Source organism: Pollicipes pollicipes, unplaced genomic scaffold (genome assembly GCF_011947565.3).
Source record: "Pollicipes pollicipes isolate AB1234 unplaced genomic scaffold, Ppol_2.1 Scaffold_1600;HRSCAF=1878_pilon_pilon_pilon, whole genome shotgun sequence".
In the NCBI taxonomy this organism is placed as follows: domain Eukaryota; kingdom Metazoa; phylum Arthropoda; class Thecostraca; order Pollicipedomorpha; family Pollicipedidae; genus Pollicipes; species Pollicipes pollicipes.
Genome location: NW_023595962.1, coordinates 22,869,610 through 22,886,318, shown reverse-complemented (window position 1 = coordinate 22,886,318; position 16,709 = coordinate 22,869,610). Strand labels below are relative to the sequence as shown.

Below are 16,709 nucleotides of genomic sequence, written 5' to 3'. Positions count from 1 at the left end.
CAACCGGGCGCGTGTTGGATGCCGACTGCAATGGTAATATGGCACCCATTTCTGTGTGGTTGACTGGTACGGCAAAGTTCTCTCTCACCTTCGCATTCCGGTGTATTTTCGGTGCGCGTTTTGCCAGTTCCCGACACCCCAGATTCCCATTGCACCTCATCAATGTGTGTCTGGAGTTCAGAGCCTGTCCTTGCTGTGCCGAGCATAGCGTGCATGGAGAGTGCATGGAGATATGACATGCTAAATGCTGACCCATCGTGAGCTGGGACCGGGTCATAGCACACACTCACTAGGACATTTTTTGAGATCTCTCCACACAAGTTTCCTCATTGCGTCATTTCTTTGGGGGGGGGGGGGGGAGACAGCCGATCAATCACTTCACGTCGCAGTACGCCACAAACACGCTCAGATGTGCAGGACGTTTCTTACAGGCAGCTTGCAAACAGGTCACACCACACCGCACAGCAGGTACTGCAGCATCACGCGGCAGAGGTTCTAACCAGTGAAGCCCCTTGAGCCTTCATGTGAACCTACATCCCCATGGCACGCTTGCGCTTCTGTATGATGTTGTGCGTGCAGAACTTGACATCCCTCCAGGAACGCCGGGACAGTGCAGACTCCTCCTCCAGTGCCTCCAAACAGTCTGCCATTCCTGGACACTTCAGACGGCCGATAAAAAGCTTCATGCGCCTCTGCACAGCTTCCTTTTCTGCTCGCGTCCATGGTATGACCTTCCTCTCGCCTTTGGGTCTTGTTTTGCTGAAGATCCTTAGCGCTTCTGCTGGCCTCCGCCGGTTTACGGATTCCCGCGCAACTTCCGATGGCTGGCCACGGTTCGTGCCTGAGCGTTCCTCTTCAGACAGTCGCTGATCCCGCACCAACTCATCCTGCACCTCCTCACTCTGAACACCCACACCGAGGGGACGCTCGACGGGCTCGCTCTCGCTCTTCTCGTGGAGCGCACGGGAGGTCATGTGCACCTTCCAATCTCGTCGGTAGAGCAGGAGGAAGTCGCCCGCAGCCGCCTTCAGGGCGGCGTCATCGTTGTCGATGCCGCGTGTTCTAAGGATCTCCGCGCACTCACCGAGCGAGATGCCAAGCTTGAGGGCAAGCGAAAGATTGCGACACTTTCCTTTCTTGCCACCTGCCAGCCGTTTCACCGCACCTACCACCTCCAAGAACTTTGATCGTTGAATGAACGACTCTAGACCCTGTCCTGGGCTTGACTGATTTAGCTCAAGGACCAAACGCCCCAGCTGTCTCATCTTTTCGCGAATGTGCGCATGTTGTTCACGCTCGTGACCAAGTCTCGTGAACAGACGGGACCCAAAATCAAAAATGAGCCCATCATTGCTGCATGTGGACGTAACGTCATCATACCACATGTTTGCCATCAACTTCTCCAATCCAGCTGAGGCATGCCTGTGACAGGGCGGCAAGGATCTTCCTAGAGCCTGAACTTCACGTCCAGCTGCAGCTTTTTCACCAGCATGGCACCTGACATTGTGTGTAGGAAGGCAACGTCTAGAGAAAAAGGCCTGGCACTTGCTGCAAGGCACCATATCTTTCGCCGTCACCTTCGCGTTTTGCGGTGGACACCTCTTGGGAATGATGGTTCCATGCCCACCATGGAACACCGTTAAGTTGTGCTTGAAGTTTCCCCTGTTGATGATGTGCTGGACACAGATCCTCCTCTCCCTGGAGCCTTTTGGGAATGCAAGCGCTTGAACCACTTCTGGTTTCATTTTATGCCTCCGGAAAAGATGACGTGCGAATTTGATGTGAGTCTTGCTACAATATGGGCAAACATTTCGCTTCAGAGATGTTTTCTTTTGAGAAGACCTTTGAATAGAGATGCTGTGGTATTTCTCCAACGCTTCGCAGACAGGAGTCCTATTGCTGCTTTCGTCCTCTTCCTCGTCCTTGTCCTCGTCCGCTTCCGTGCGTGGCAAGTCTGTTCGAGCCTGAGCTTCACTTCCAACTGCATCTTTTTCACCAGCATGGCACCTGACACTGTGTGTAGGAAGGCAACGTCTAGAGAAAAAGCCCTGGCACTTGCTGCAAGGCACCATATCTTTCGCCGCCACCTTCGCGTTTTGCGGTGGACACCTCCTGGGAATGATGGTTCCATGCCCATCACGGAACACCGTTAAGTTGTGCTTGAAGTTTCCCCTGTTGATGATGTGCTGAACACAGGTCCTCCTCTCCTTGGAGCCTTTTGGGAATGTAAGCGCTTGAACCACTTCTGGTTTCGTTTTATGCCTCCGGAAAAGATGACGTGCGAATTTGATGTGAGTCTTGCTACAATATGGACAGATATTTCGCTTCGTAAATGCTTTCTTGTGAGAAGACCTTTGAATAGAGATGCTGTGGTCTTTCTCTACCGTTTCGCAGACAGGAGTCCTGCTGCTGCTTTCGTCCTCTTCCTCGCCCTTGTCCTCCTCCGCTTCTGTTCGTGGGAAGTACGTCGGATCATCGCCTTCATCATCTGCGGACAGACCAATCGCAGTTGGTTAACCAATGTTGGTTATTCAGCCAAGCAACAGGGTGATGGAAGGAAGGACGTTCGGGTTATTCAGCGACGCACTGAACTGTCAGGACCATCAGTCACCATTCCCACGCGGATCAGACTGAAACATGATGCGCCGCATGCCACAGGCAAACCAGGGACTTCTGGGCTGTCAACAAAGTTACAACGCCAGGTCGCCGTTTAACCAAGGGATCGTCAGTCCCTGGGGCGTCGACCTACCGACCTTACTCGGTGCTAGGGTAGCGACAAGTCCATGGTTGGCCACTGCTGCTTTGTAATGCCTACACCATGGCATTATATAGGTGCGTATACCTTGTTCAGGGCCATCAGCCACCTGGTGCATACACCCACACCCCCAGTCTAGGCATCCAACTCCCAGCGGGATGCACAACATTCACCGCACGCATGGGCGCCGCCCGTGGACCCTCGGCACCTTCATGCACCGAAATCCACCAACCGAACGCGCCAAAATCCAAAATCGTAGATGAAGCGGCGACAAGGCCATACCGCCGTCACCAGCAGTTCACCGTGACGCGTGGCGGCCAAATACAGCACCTCACTTCTAAAGAACTAATACTTTCAGTTTTTGGTACTGTCGGCGTGGCGCGGCGTGGCGTGACGTGACGTGACGTGGCGAGGCGTGGCGTGGCGTGGCGTGGCGTGGCGTGGCGTGGCGTGGCGTGGCGTGGCGTGGCGTGGCGTGGCGTGGCGTGACGTGACGTGACGTGACGTGACGTGACGTGACGTGACGCGACGCGACGCGACGCGACGCGACGCGACGCGACGCGACGCGACGCGACGCGACGCGACGCGGCGTGGCGTGGCGTGGTGTGGCGTGGGGTGGCGTGCGCGCGAGGGCAGCATGCATGTTCGATAAAGTCTGGGATGTGGCTAACGTGATTCATATATTCATGGGCGTATAGCCCCATCGTAAGGATGTGCTTTGCGCACTAACACGCACGCACATACACAAACACGCATATGTCTATACATGGTGAATATCTACTCGCCAGAAGATATCTCCCAGGGCCCGCAAGGATGACTATATTGGCTAGGAACACCGCACTTTCCGAACACGACTGGGAAAAAGGTTGTAGTCTTCACTACACGACTGGGACCGCCGGACAGTGGGAAAACTGTTCGCGCAGCAACAACTTGAAACAACTACGAAGCCAATCAAAATATTACACATTCGTGCTCAGCGTAAAAAAATCCAACCCCACGCGGGCCCGTGGGCCACGTGGGCTTCAGCCCGTCACCAGTACATCTGACGCCGGTGTCACTTAAAACTATTGGCATACCTTTATGTGGAAAAAGCTGCCCCAGACAGCGCAATTTCTGTTGAGTAAATATGCTCCTTATTACGCCATTGTTTGATTACATCATCGTACTTTGCGCAACATTGATCGTTCTCGCGAACGCCAGCTACGAAAGACTTAACAGTTGTATTTTTCTGGACCTTGAACGCCGCATGGCCAATGAAATGGCATGATTTGGATGACTTACTTAGACGTCATGGGTGCCTGAGTGACCTTAAAATCTCCCCGAGTAGTTTGCACATTTTCGCGGGCGTGCAGCTCGCAAGCTAGAAGAATTTAGGTCTTAGAAGGACAGGGCTGTGAATGGCTCCAAATGATCTCGAAGATGACTATTTCAGTTCAAAACCCCACTCAAATGTTGAGCACTACCTTTGACACGCGGGGGGCGGGGCTTCAACCCGACCCCCAACGCTGCCAAAAGGGTTTTCGGGAATGGTTTCCGATCAGCGCGGCGTAGTCGCGCTAAATTTCGTATAGTTGTAGACAAGTGAATAGCAGATCGTTTGGTATAAAAAATTAGCTGCTCTAATTTAGCTAGCTGCTTTAGCTGCTTAGCTGTTTCATTACCCTTGGGCTTGCTGTATTGGGTAGTTTCTGTTTCTCATTTTGAATTGAATAATAACAGGAACCGCATTAGACATCTTCCATTGACCTCTTAAATGACATAATAGGTCACCGACTTAAAATGACCGATGTCAATATTTTCTTTTAGTGGTAAAGTGCCTAGCGTAATCTTTGTTGCTTGTTCAGATACAGGACTCAAAGCAGTTTTCTAAGATTCTGGTCATCATGACCTTCGAAAGGTCGAACAAGGCCAGTGACCTTGATTGAGCAGGTGGCCTTTTGTTTAGTACAGGTATCCAGGTTCTGGGGACACTTCGTAGACCAACTTGGGTTTTGACCTTATTTGACTCGAAGGTCATGACCTTGGAACCTGAAACTTAGACCTGTGCGAGTAAACGTACAGGCCAATACACCCTGTAGATTTGGTGTCTCTAGCCCTCTTAGTTCCAGATCTCAGGGGTTCAAATTGAACCCCCCCACCCGAGCGAAGGGTATCCAACCGGCCACCCGGGCGCGTGTTAACGGAGCTCTACATCAGAAAGATACGCCCAAAATACATCAGACTACAAACCAATATGCTCAAAACTAAACGAGGAGCACGCCTGAGTAAGTTTCGTGTCGCTCAACACCGAGGTTACATACATATGAGCATGTTAAGCTGAAAATAGTAATTTTCGGGAAAATGGATATTTTTGACCCGACATAGTGGGGCCAATTACTAACCAATCAAGATAAAATGTATAACCAATCGCAAGATCCCGTTGAGGCCTGCGAACTGCTTCTTTTCGCGAGGTTTATACCTTCCTTAAATTCGAAACGGCTAGGGGGAACCCGTACCCCTACTCCCGATCAGTCCGCGTAGTGAAACACGGCGATTCGTGGCGAGGGCTAACAATGAACCGATGCTCAGTTCCGAACTTTGGTGAAATCTAACACTGGCCTAATGGCGGTTCGCAACTTTAACGCCGCATGGCCAGTGGAATGGCACGACTTCAGTGACACCATTACGGGATCATGGATGCCTGGGCGACTTGGAAATAGCCTGTATGAAACTGGCCCCGCATCTTCGCGGGGGTGCAGCTCAGAAACCAGAGGGTTTTACACATTAAGAAGGGCAGAGCTGTGAACTGCACCGAATGACCTTCAGCATGGCTATGCCGGTTCGCAATCACACACAAATGTGAAACACTCCCGTCAAACGACGACAGCAGAAGTGCGGATATCAGGAGCATGGGGGTAAAGCGTTGTGGAGTTGCACGACACTGCATAGGAGGTGGGGAACGGCGAAGTCTTTGGTAACATGCTGGCCCGATAGGGTGTGTTTAATGCGTGCGCTCCACACAGGAAACCCTTCCTGGGAGGGACGAAATGGTGAACATACCGAGCGGCTCAGGCGAAATGCTTCTTGCTTCTACTGATACCTCCTCCGTTGTCAGATCTGGCCACTCAGTCTTCACTTGAGGCGGATCATCTGGAAGGGATGAAGCCGTGAGCGCAAAACTCCTGCTGCATTGCCACAAACCTAGCACACTACAAGAAGGACATAGACTAGGACTATACCGCTACTCGAGGCAGAGCAGGAAAGTGCGGTCAAGCCAATGTGACACTAAAAAAAAAAACGAAGAGAAAGAGAGCATGCTGGCACCAGTGGTTCTGGTTGTGAAGTTACCTCAGGATATAGCCACTTACAAAGTAGGGCATAACACATCTGCGGTGCATATCAAAGGACAACAGACGAGATCTGTTGGTATTACGCAAGCCTGACGCCTGGGTCAACTCCTGTGCGCTTGGGTCTTTCTATTGCTACGCCTTTGATGTGCTTACATAACCCCGGGTGTCTGGGGAGGGGAGGGGGTTAATGGGGTATGCCAACTGAGAGGAATGAAGGTATGTAGCTATGCCATAACGCATAAATTGAGTAACGTTCAATCCAGTGACTTCTATCTCCAAATTTCGCTAAGCTCCTCCAAGTTCAAAGTTATGCCCCACACGTGCCTCAAAAACATCTAGTCAAAATCTGCCGTGGTTTGCAGACCATCCCCTATGGCATATCATCTGCATAGAAGCATAGTCATACGCAGCCTAAGGCCTACATCAAGATCAGGGTGCTGGCAACATCAGCAGGCAGGACGGAGATTTTCTATCGGCTGTTGTAAGTTACATCAACATAGTCAGTAAAAGGAGCACACGCCTTGGAATGCATACCTTGTGGTACGAACAGGATCGGTTATTGTCCGTTGCTCATGTCCTGCTTTGCTTAGGGAAATGGTAACTGGTAACCTTAGCTGACTTTTTTAAAACAGATGTATGTATTCTAACATGTTATTTGCTCCGTTTCAAATTGTTAGCTTGTGTCAGCCGATTTGAATAAGCACACACAAACCCAGCGAACCGGGTGTACAAATGAACAGTACCTGACTAGAGACCACGTTTGTGAAGCAGCACGCTTAGTGAACAGCATACTTTGTCAATAGGTCATAAATATCATGTTTTCTTTGGAAAAAGGGGATGTTACAACAATGCGCAACAGTTCTGAGACTGAAAGTTAGCCTAGATTAGTATTCACATCAAAATCTTCGGACATCATTTGAATGCTGAACAAAATTTCACCGCACGCGGTATCAAAGGAGTGTTTCACATTTGCGTGAAGTTTTGAACTGAACCAACTAACTTGAAGATCATCTGGTACAGTTCACAGTCCTGTCCTTAAAGGGAGTATTCCCAGTTTGTGTGGGGTTTTAAACTGCAATAGCCATCTTGATGATCATTCGGTGCAATTCAGAGCCCTGCCCATGCTTTAACTTTAACTCTTTTAGCTTCTGAGCTACACTCCTGCAAAGATGTGCAGACCATTTCGGCAGACTATTTCAAGGCCACCCCGGCAACCCTTGACGTCATGCTGACGTCATTCCAATCCTGCCATTCCAATGTTCATGCGACAATCAAGGCCAAGAAAAATAGAATTGTCGGTTCGTTCATATCTGGCATTCGTGAACACGATTAAGACATAACGGATATCAACTGGCTCTCAATCAATGTTGTGCAAGCTATGTGAGATTCTACTACAAAGTACGTTTTGTGCTGCATCATACAAGAACTTAAGCACTCTTCATTAATTCATCTCAGGTCTTAAGAAGGGTAGAGCTTTGAACTGCGCAGGATCATCAACATGGCTAATTCAGCTCAAAATCACACAGAAATGTGGAACACTCTCTTAAAAAACCAGAGTGACGAAGTGCGCAGTTCCGCAGCACGGTAGACGAGCGTTATAGAATTGCATGACACTCTGCGGGAGTTGGGAAAGGCGAAAAGAGCGTGTTTCGGTAACATGCTGGCCCGACAGGGTATGTTTTAAGTGTGTCCTCCATTCAGGGGACCCCTTGCTGGGACGAATAAAATGGTGAACGTACCGAGTGCGTCAGGCACAGCGCTTCTTGCTTCTACTGATACCCCCTCCGTTGTCAGATCTGGCCACTCAGTCTTCACATCAGGTGGATCATCTGTAAGGGATGAAGCCGTGAGCGCAAAACTCCTGCTGCATTGCCACAAACCTAGCACACCGTGAAAAGGACATAGAGCTATACCGCTACGCGAGGCGGTACAGGAAATTGCAGTCAAAGCAAAATGACACTGGCAAGACAAAAAAGAGAGAACGTGCTGGTATCAAGGGTTCTGTTCCAAAAGTTCCCCCGGGTAGACGGACATCTGCAAAGTATGGCACAACACACCAGCTGCGCGTATCAAAGGGCAGCAGACAGAACCGTTCGTATCGTGCCAAGCCCGACACCTGGTCCGACTGCTGTACTCTAGGGTATTTCTATTGCTATGCATTTCATGTGCTATGTGCTAATGTGCACGTGCTATGTGCTTTCATTTCATTTGCTATGCATTTTAACACTAGCTTTTTACATCATCACACTAAAAAACTGCCATGCTTGCGCCTGTTCCTTGCACACTATTGCACGCCTAGGTGTAAAGTTGGCCGGCTGCTGTAACACGCATGGCACATATTCCGTACAATGATTTATGATATGCAGTATACCATGTTTTAAAGCTCTGTGGTATTTTTTGGCCAAGTCTCCCCAAATTGAAACTAGGGGAAATGACTATGACTTATAAATGACGTGAGAGAAGATGTTGTTGTGATACACCATTTGCAGCATTTCGATATTGCTTTTTGTGGTGCTTTTAACGTTTTCCACTCAATGACCAAGATGAAAAACAAATTCCAACACTAAAAACTGCTGCCCTCTCCCACACTCCTGCCACCTGGTGGTCTAACCTGGTACTCCTGCCCCCTGGTGGTCTGACCTGGAACCCCTGGTGGTTTAACCCGGTACTAAGGTAACTAAGTAAAATGACAGTCACAAACAACCAAGCATGGATGATCTGAGAAAGGCACCACACAAAAAGACTTTAAGTGTATAAATGACAAAGCTGGGGCAATGCCCTGCCAGCTGATGATCTATAAATGCATATGACAAGACGTTATTGCTAACATAAACCATCTGCAGCATTTTGGTATTGGTTTTCACAATGCTTAAAACATCTTCCTCTCAATAACCAAAATAAAGAACACAGTCCAACTCTCAAAACTCCTGCCCCCTCCCCCTCCTCCTCCACTCCTGCCTCTTGATGGTCTGACCTGGCACTCATGGCCTCCAGTGGTCTGACCTGGTGCCCCTGGTGGCCTGACCTGGTGCCCCTGATGATTTGGCCTAGTACTCCTGGTGGCCCTCTCCACTGATGGTGTGACATGGTTCCCCTGCCCCGTGGTCTTACCCGGCACCCCTGCCCACTGACGGTCTGATGTGGTACTCTTGCCCTAGTGCTGACCTGGTACCTCGCCTCACTGGCGCTCTAAAGTAAAACCATGAAATCGCGGAACTAGTTCACGTTTCTGCTGAGTACGTCTCTGACGTTTAAGCGCCGGATCGCACCATCTACGTCCACATCTTAGAACGCGTTACCATCACCATACACCGCGTGATCACGCGCAGGCGTGCTCTGCCACGGACACGACTTTGCGTACGGGAGACGCTTCGGCTTTTCCCGTATACCCGCAGAGCTCTTGGGCTGTAGAGCTTTACTCCATAGATACAGCTAGGTGGCTAGGCACCTGTAGAGCATTAGAGCTCTGCACTATCGCCGAGAACGTGTTCGGTATACATCAACTTGCATGCCACGGTGCGCAAAGCCACTTTGCCGGGGCCTACTTGCACGTACAAAATTGACAACCGCAAACTCATTCAGGATCCGAGAATACAGGTGTTTCACGACCGTTTGCATTGTTCGTTTCTAAAATGGCCAAGTGTTTTACTAGAACGTCGTCCACCGATCCCCGCCTGCGTACGTCCGAACCATTGCGCCGCTAAATGTGCTTGCTTTATCTCCTTGCTAGTCAAGAAAAACGTTGAGCGAGCTCATATCTGTTTTGTGCCTGAATGAGGAAGCCCCACCAAATGACTACGGACTGTTCTTCGTCGATATTTCTCCAAATGCAAACGTTCTCTAAGTGCGAGACTGACTGGGTAATTATGTCTACCTTATGCGAAGACGACACCTACAAATGCATACCCATTTTTTCAGTGCATCTTCAACCAGTGACCCCAAAGACAAATGTAATTTCAAAACACTAACTAAAAAATGTTGTTCCGGCTGCCTAAGCCATATGTTGTGCCACTGTAACATGCTGACTTACTGAACAACCGCCATTATGGTGAAATATTTATCAATAAATAGGCATTCAATTGCATGTTAATTCACACCTCAGCTTTTATCATTTACCCATGCCAATTACTAGTGGTGGAAGCAATAGTAAACACTGTGCAGGTAACCAATACTAGCATACACATATGTGAAAATGCATAAATTTTGTGAAACATGTGCAAATTCAAAATCACATACTGTGTCATGTCACTAGTTGACACCGTCCTGCATCAGTAACACCCCACGCAGCCTCACCTGGAAGTATATAGTTGAGCGAAAGGCTTGAACCTGAAAAAAGAATGCAATATGGTTATGCATTTTGCATGCCACATTTCCATGACATTATCCTGGTATGTAGTTGAGGCTTAGCACTTTGTTCTCTGCACCAAACACAGTATCCACACATAATATTCAGGAGTCCTAAGCTACAAAGAATGAATCCCAAGAGCATGAAATATAAAAAACAATCACAAGACCTCACTTTACCAAGCAAACCATATTCAGAAACTTCCTAAAAATGGAACAGGATTGACAATAACATGAACTGTTACAAACATCATAAATATATTGCAACTTTTGACTTACACCAACCCATACTTCTCATTTCTATTTGATGCCCCTTCCCCCCCTCCCTCTCAGCTGCATGAGTTCATTGTTCAACAATGAAAGATAAAAACTTACAGGGTCGCAATTCCAGCGGATCTCTTAAATCTGATGGATCATGTTCACAGCCAGGCCAGGCAGAATCCATGTCATTCTCCGGAGTGGCAGGCGCGTGTGAGTGGTTCGAGCTTGTCATGCCTTGGCCTGAAACACAAGCATAGTTGTATTTTACCATTGAACAACGAGCAAAACCAGATCATATGCACTCAACATTGTGCCCAGGTGTTTATGCTGTTCCACCTGCATTCAGCGGTATTCTTCAAGTACTTCACCTTTTTTAGAAGAAGAAAAATCTCCACCGCGAGCGTTTTACGCGCAGTGCGGCACGGGCTCAACCAGCTCGCGTTAGCAGGATTGCCCGACTTTGAAATCATACAATCCAAACGACATCTTTAGCACCAAAAATAAAGGGCAGGCAATTAACATTATACACTACGTCGTTTCGACCACTGCTACTCACAATGCTCGCATGATTGCCTATCATCTTCAAGAAATAACCATCTGATAATATAATAATTTCGGCCACGAACAGGTCATATGATTTTTAACACGCAGACAGCCGACGATTTATAGCATGTACTAAAAGGGCAACATAAGCACCAAATTACGTACATTCGAGCAATTAAGAAAAGTATCCCAGTTCTTCACATTCGTGTCTCGAATTGATATTTCCAAACAGACAGCACAGAGAAAAACCCAACAATGTCGGCGGAACTGAAGCATTTCCAGCAGTCTTAAAAAACGGACCAAGCCACGGGAACCAAACACCGAAGCCAAGCCAACGTTTTCGGTGCGGTACATTGACGTCTATTAGCGCAGTGCATCTCATACACGAGTCCGGATAATGTGATTCACACTTATTAGGACCAAACACATCGTGACGACATTGTCGCTTAAACTACAACACTTGGATTCAATTAATATGACTACTCCGTTTGCCGTGACATGCTGCCATCATGTGCAGAGGGACTGTCGTAGTACCCTCTTAAAGTAGTGCACCTCTTGTACAATTCCAACGAGCAAGGCTTGAAATCGCTCTGACATCCAGAGACATACTCTGCCGAGATCATATGCCAACAGCCACCCTATGGAAACGGATCAAGCCTCGGGAAACGAAGACTGAAGCAGGGCCAGCGTTTTCGGTACGGTACATATACGTCTGTTAGCGTAGTGCACCTCACACACGAGTCCGGATAATGCGATTCACACCCTTAGAACTGAACACGTCGTGCTGACAATGTCGATGGAACTGCAAGACTTCGGTCCGATGAATAAGACTCATGCATTGCGGTGAGATGCTGCGATCATGTCGTGCAGAGGGACTGTCGTAGCACACTCTTAAAGTAGTGCACCTCTTGCACAATTCCAACGAGCAAGGCTTGAAATCGCTCTGACATCCAGAGACATACTCTGCCGAGATATTATGCCAACAGCCACCCTAAGGAAACGGATCAAGCCCCGGGAAAGAAGACTGAAGCAAGGCCAGCGTTTCGGTACGGTACATATACGTCTATTAGCGTAGTGCACCTTACACACGAGTCCGGATCATGCGATTCACACTTACTAGGACCAAACACATCTTGCTGACGATGTCGGTGGATATGCCAGACCACGGTCCGATGAATAAGACTCATGCATTGCCGTCAGATGTTGCCATCATTGGCGGACGGACTGCAGTAGCACCCTCTTCAAGTAGTACACCTCTGGTATAATTCCAATTGGCGGGACCTAAAAACCGCTCTGGCATCCAAAGACATACTCTACCGAGATAATATGCCAATAAAAATCCTAAGGATACGGACCAAGCCTTGGAACCGAAGACTGAAGCTAGGCCAGCGTTTTCGGTACGGCACATATGCGTCTATTAGCGCAGTGCACCTCATGCACGAGTCCGGATCAGGCGATTCACACTTATGGAAATTAAACACATCGTGCTGACAATGACGGTGGAACTGCGAGACTTCGGCCCGATGAATAAGACTGATGCATTGCCGTGAGATGCTGCTATCATGTGCGGACAGGCTGTAGTAGCGCCCTCTTAAAGTAGTACACCTCTTGTATAATTCCGATTGGCGAGACCTAAAAACCACTCTGAAAGGCAAAGACACACCCCGCCGAGATAACATCCCGACACGAACCCTGAGGAACAAAGCCAAGCCCCGGGAACCGAGGACCGAAACAAAGGCAACGGTTTAGGTACGGTACATATACGTTTAGTCGTGCGGTGCACCTGAAACAAGAGCCCTTACAACGCGATTCACACTAAGTAGAAATAAACACATTGTGCCGACAATGTCAGCTGAGCTGCAATGGTTTGATTCAATGAATAAGACTCATGCACTGTCGTGGGATGTCACCATCATGTGCGGACAGACTGTAGTAGCACCTTCTTAAAGTAGTGCGCCTCTTGCATAATTCGTTGGCGAGACCTGAGAACGGCTTTGTCATCCAAAGACACACTGTACCGAAATAACGTGTCAACAGCAATTCTAAGAGAACGGACCAAGCCCCGGAAACCGAAGACCGAAGCGAGGCCAACGTTTTCGGTACGGTACATATATATTTATAAGCGCAGCGTACCTTATACCATCGTCAGCAAGATGTGTTTAGTCCTAATAAGTGTGAATCGCATGATCCGGACTCGTGTGTGAGGTGCACTACGCTAACAGACGTATATGTACCGTACCGAAAACGCTGGCCTTGCTTCAGTCTTCGTTTCCCGGGGCTTGGTCCGTTTGCTTAGCGTGGCTGTCGGCATATTATCTCGGCAGAGTACGTCTTTGGATGTCAGAGTGGTTTCTAGGTCTCGCCAATTGGAATTATACAAGAGGTGTACTACTTGAAGAGGGTGCTACTGCAGTCCGTCCGCCAATGATGGCAACGTCTGACGGCAATGCATGAGTCTTATTCATCGGACCGAAGTCTTGCATATCCACCGACATCATCAGCAAGATGTGTTTGGTCCTAATAAGTGTGAATCGCATGATCCGGACTCGTGTATGAGGTGCGCTACGCTAACAGACGTATATGTGCCGTACCGAAAACGCTGGCCTTGCTTCAGTCTTCGTTTCCCGGGGCTTGGTCCGTTTTCTTAGGGTGGCTGTTGGCATATCATCTCGGCAGAGTATGTCTCTGGATGTCAGAGCGATTTCGGGCCTTGCTCACTGGAATTGTACAAGAGGTGCACTACTTTAAGAGGGTGCTACGACAGTCCCTCTGCACGACATGATGGTGGCATCTCACGGCAATGCATGAGTCTTATTCATCGGACCGACGTCTTGCATTTCCATCGACATTGTCAGCACAACGTGTTTAGTTCTAATAAGTGTGAATCGCATTGTCCGGACTCGTGTGTGAGGTGCACTACGCTAACAGACGTATATGTACCGTACCAAAAACGCTGGCCTTGCTTCAGCCTTCGTTTCCCGGGGCTTGGTCCGTTTCCTTAGGGTGGCTGTTGGCATATTATCTCGGCAGAGTACGTCTTTGGATGTCAGAGCGGTTTCTAGGTCTCGCCAATTGGAATTATACAAGAGGTGTACTACTTGAAGAGTGTGCTACTGCAGTCCGTCCGCCAATGACGGCAAAATCTGACGATAATGCATGAGTCTTATTCATCGGACCAAAGTCTTTCATATCCACCGACATCGTCAGCAAGATGTGTTTAGTCCTAATAAGTGTGAATCGCATGATCCGGACTCGCGTGAGGTGCACTACGCTAACAGACGTATATGTACCGTGCCGAAAACGCTGACCTTGCTCCAGTCTTCGTTTCCCGGGGCTTGGTCCGTTTGCTTAGCGTGGCTGTTAGTATATTATCTCGGCAGAGAACGTCTTTGGATGTCAGAGTGGTTTTTAGGTCTCGCCAATTGGAATTATACAAGAGGTGTACTACTTGAAGAGGGTGCTACTGCAGTCCGTCCGCCAATGATGGCAACATCTGACGGCAATGCATGAGTCTTATTCATCGGACCGTGGTCTGGCATATCCACCGACATCGTCAACAAGATGTGTTTGGTCCTAATAAGTGTGAATCGCATGATCCGGACTCGTGTGTAAGGTGCACTACGCTAATAGACGTATATGTACCGTACCGAAAACGCTGGCCTTGCTTCAGTCCTCATTTCCCGGGGCGTGATCCGTTTCCTTAGGGTGGCTGTTGGCATAATATCTCGGCAGAGTATGTCTCTTGATGTCAGAGCGATTTCAAGCCTTGCTCGTTGGAATTGTGCAAGAGGTGCACTACTTTAAGAGGGTGCTACGACAGTCCCTCTGCACGACATGATTGCAGCATCTCACGGCAATGCGTGAGTCTTATTCATCGGACCGAAGTCTTGCAGTTCCATCGACATTGTCAGCACGACGTGTTCAGTTCTAAAGGTGTGAATTGCATTATCCGGACTCGTGTGTGAGGTGCACTACGCTAACAGACGTACATGTACCGTACCGAAAGCGCTGGCCTTGCTTCAGTCTTCGTTTCCCGAGGCTTGATCCGTTTCCTTAGGGTGGCTGTTGGCATACGATCTCGGCAGAGTATGTCTCTAGATGTCAGAGCGATTTCAAGCCTTGCTCGTTGGAATTGTACAGGAGGTGCACTACTTTAAGAGGGTACTACGACAGTCGCTCTCCACATGATTGCAGCATGTCACGGCAACGGAGTAGTGATATTAGTTGAACCCAAGTGTTGTAGTTTAAGCGACAATGTCGTCACGATGTGTTTGGTCCTAATAAGTGTGAATCACATTATCCGGACTCGTGTATGAGATGCACTGCGCTAATAGACGTCAATGTACCGCACCGAAAACGTTGGCTTGGCTTCGGTGTTTGGTTCCCGTGGCTTGGTCCGTTTTTTAAGGATGCCGGAAATGCTTCATTTACGCCGACATTGTTGGGTTTTTCTCTGTGCTGTCTGTTTGGAAACATCAACTCGAGACACGAATGTGAAGAACTGGGATAATTTTCTTGATTACTCGAATGTACGTAATTTGGTGCTTATGTTGCCCTTTTAGTACATGCTATAAATCGTCGGCTGTCTGCGTGTTAAAAATCATATGACCTGTTTGTGGCCGAAATTATTATATTATCAGATGGTTATTTCTTGAAGATGATAGGCAATCATGCGAGCATTGTGAGTAGCAGTGGTCGAAACGACGTAGTGAATGGTGTTAATTGCCTGCTCATTACTTTTGGTGCTAAAGATGTCGTTTGGATTGTATGATTTCAAAGTCGGGCAATCCTGCTAACGCGAGCTGGTTGAGCCCGTGCCGCACTGCGCGTAAAACGCTCGCGGTGGAGATTTTTCTTCTTCTAAAAAAGGTGAAGTACTTGAAGAAGTAGCCTTGGACATACTCATCTTACAAAAGTTCTTAGAATAAGTTGCCACAAACACCTCATGAAAAACTCCAGCGCATGGCGATTTCTGAACACCGAACGATCCTTACATTTATAAAGCGCGCCTAATCCGAACCAAGCCCTGGAACCAAGCAGTGGGACACGCGCTCTCGTACGTGTTCATTCTGTTGTGCGTATTCATTCTGATTTTGTCAAGGCATTATATACGGGATGGTACTGTTCCGACCACGCACTTCTCAGTGAACATCCTTATATGACGTCACGGGGGCACTTTTAGCGCTGGAAGGTCGCACACATCTTAAGGGACATGAGCAATCGGGTGCATTACAACACATTCGGGGGTGGAGTGATAACTAAGATGAAGTTCAAAATGAGTGAAAAGTGAAATTCACAGTATGTATAATTTTGAATGTAACGCAAGGACTGAGGCGGCAATGTGTAAGTGTTACTTGTGTCGCCTGACCCGTTCCCGGCCGCGCGGCGCGTCCTGTCCGCTCGGCGGTAAGTTCGCTACGTTTATCGAGCTAACAGGTGGTGGCAGAGGAGTTCCAAACCCGTGGTCCTGCTATGAA

At 48.6% G+C, this 16,709-nt stretch overlaps 1 protein-coding gene across 1 annotated transcript; it reads right to left on the bottom strand.

The window, feature by feature from the left end:
• Nucleotides 1-370: 370 nt before the first annotated feature.
• LOC119094078 (uncharacterized) lies at nt 371-16,310 on the bottom strand. Its single transcript, XM_037217158.1, has 6 exons — nt 16,227-16,310; nt 10,804-10,929; nt 10,378-10,410; nt 7,824-7,913; nt 5,795-5,884; nt 371-2,488 (listed from the first exon to the last, which is right to left on the bottom strand). The coding sequence occupies exons 2-6, from the start codon at nt 10,919-10,921 to the stop codon at nt 531-533; spliced, it is 2,289 nt and encodes a 762-aa protein (XP_037073053.1). The 5' UTR covers nt 10,922-10,929; nt 16,227-16,310; the 3' UTR covers nt 371-530.
• Between the last annotated feature and the right edge of the window lie 399 nt (nt 16,311-16,709).

Bases quoted from the DNA above. Each gene is read 5' to 3' on its own strand.
- LOC119094078 (XM_037217158.1), bottom strand. From the start codon at position 10,921: ATGACAAGCTCGAACCACTCACACGCGCCTGCCACTCCGGAGAATGAC. The intron at 5,885-7,823 runs GTACGTTCACCA...CATCCCTTCCAG, and splicing joins CGCTGTGCCTGACGCACTCG to ATGATCCGCCTCAAGTGAAG. The intron at 2,489-5,794 runs GTATGTTCACCA...GTCTGTCCGCAG, and splicing joins CATTTCGCCTGAGCCGCTCG to ATGATGAAGGCGATGATCCG.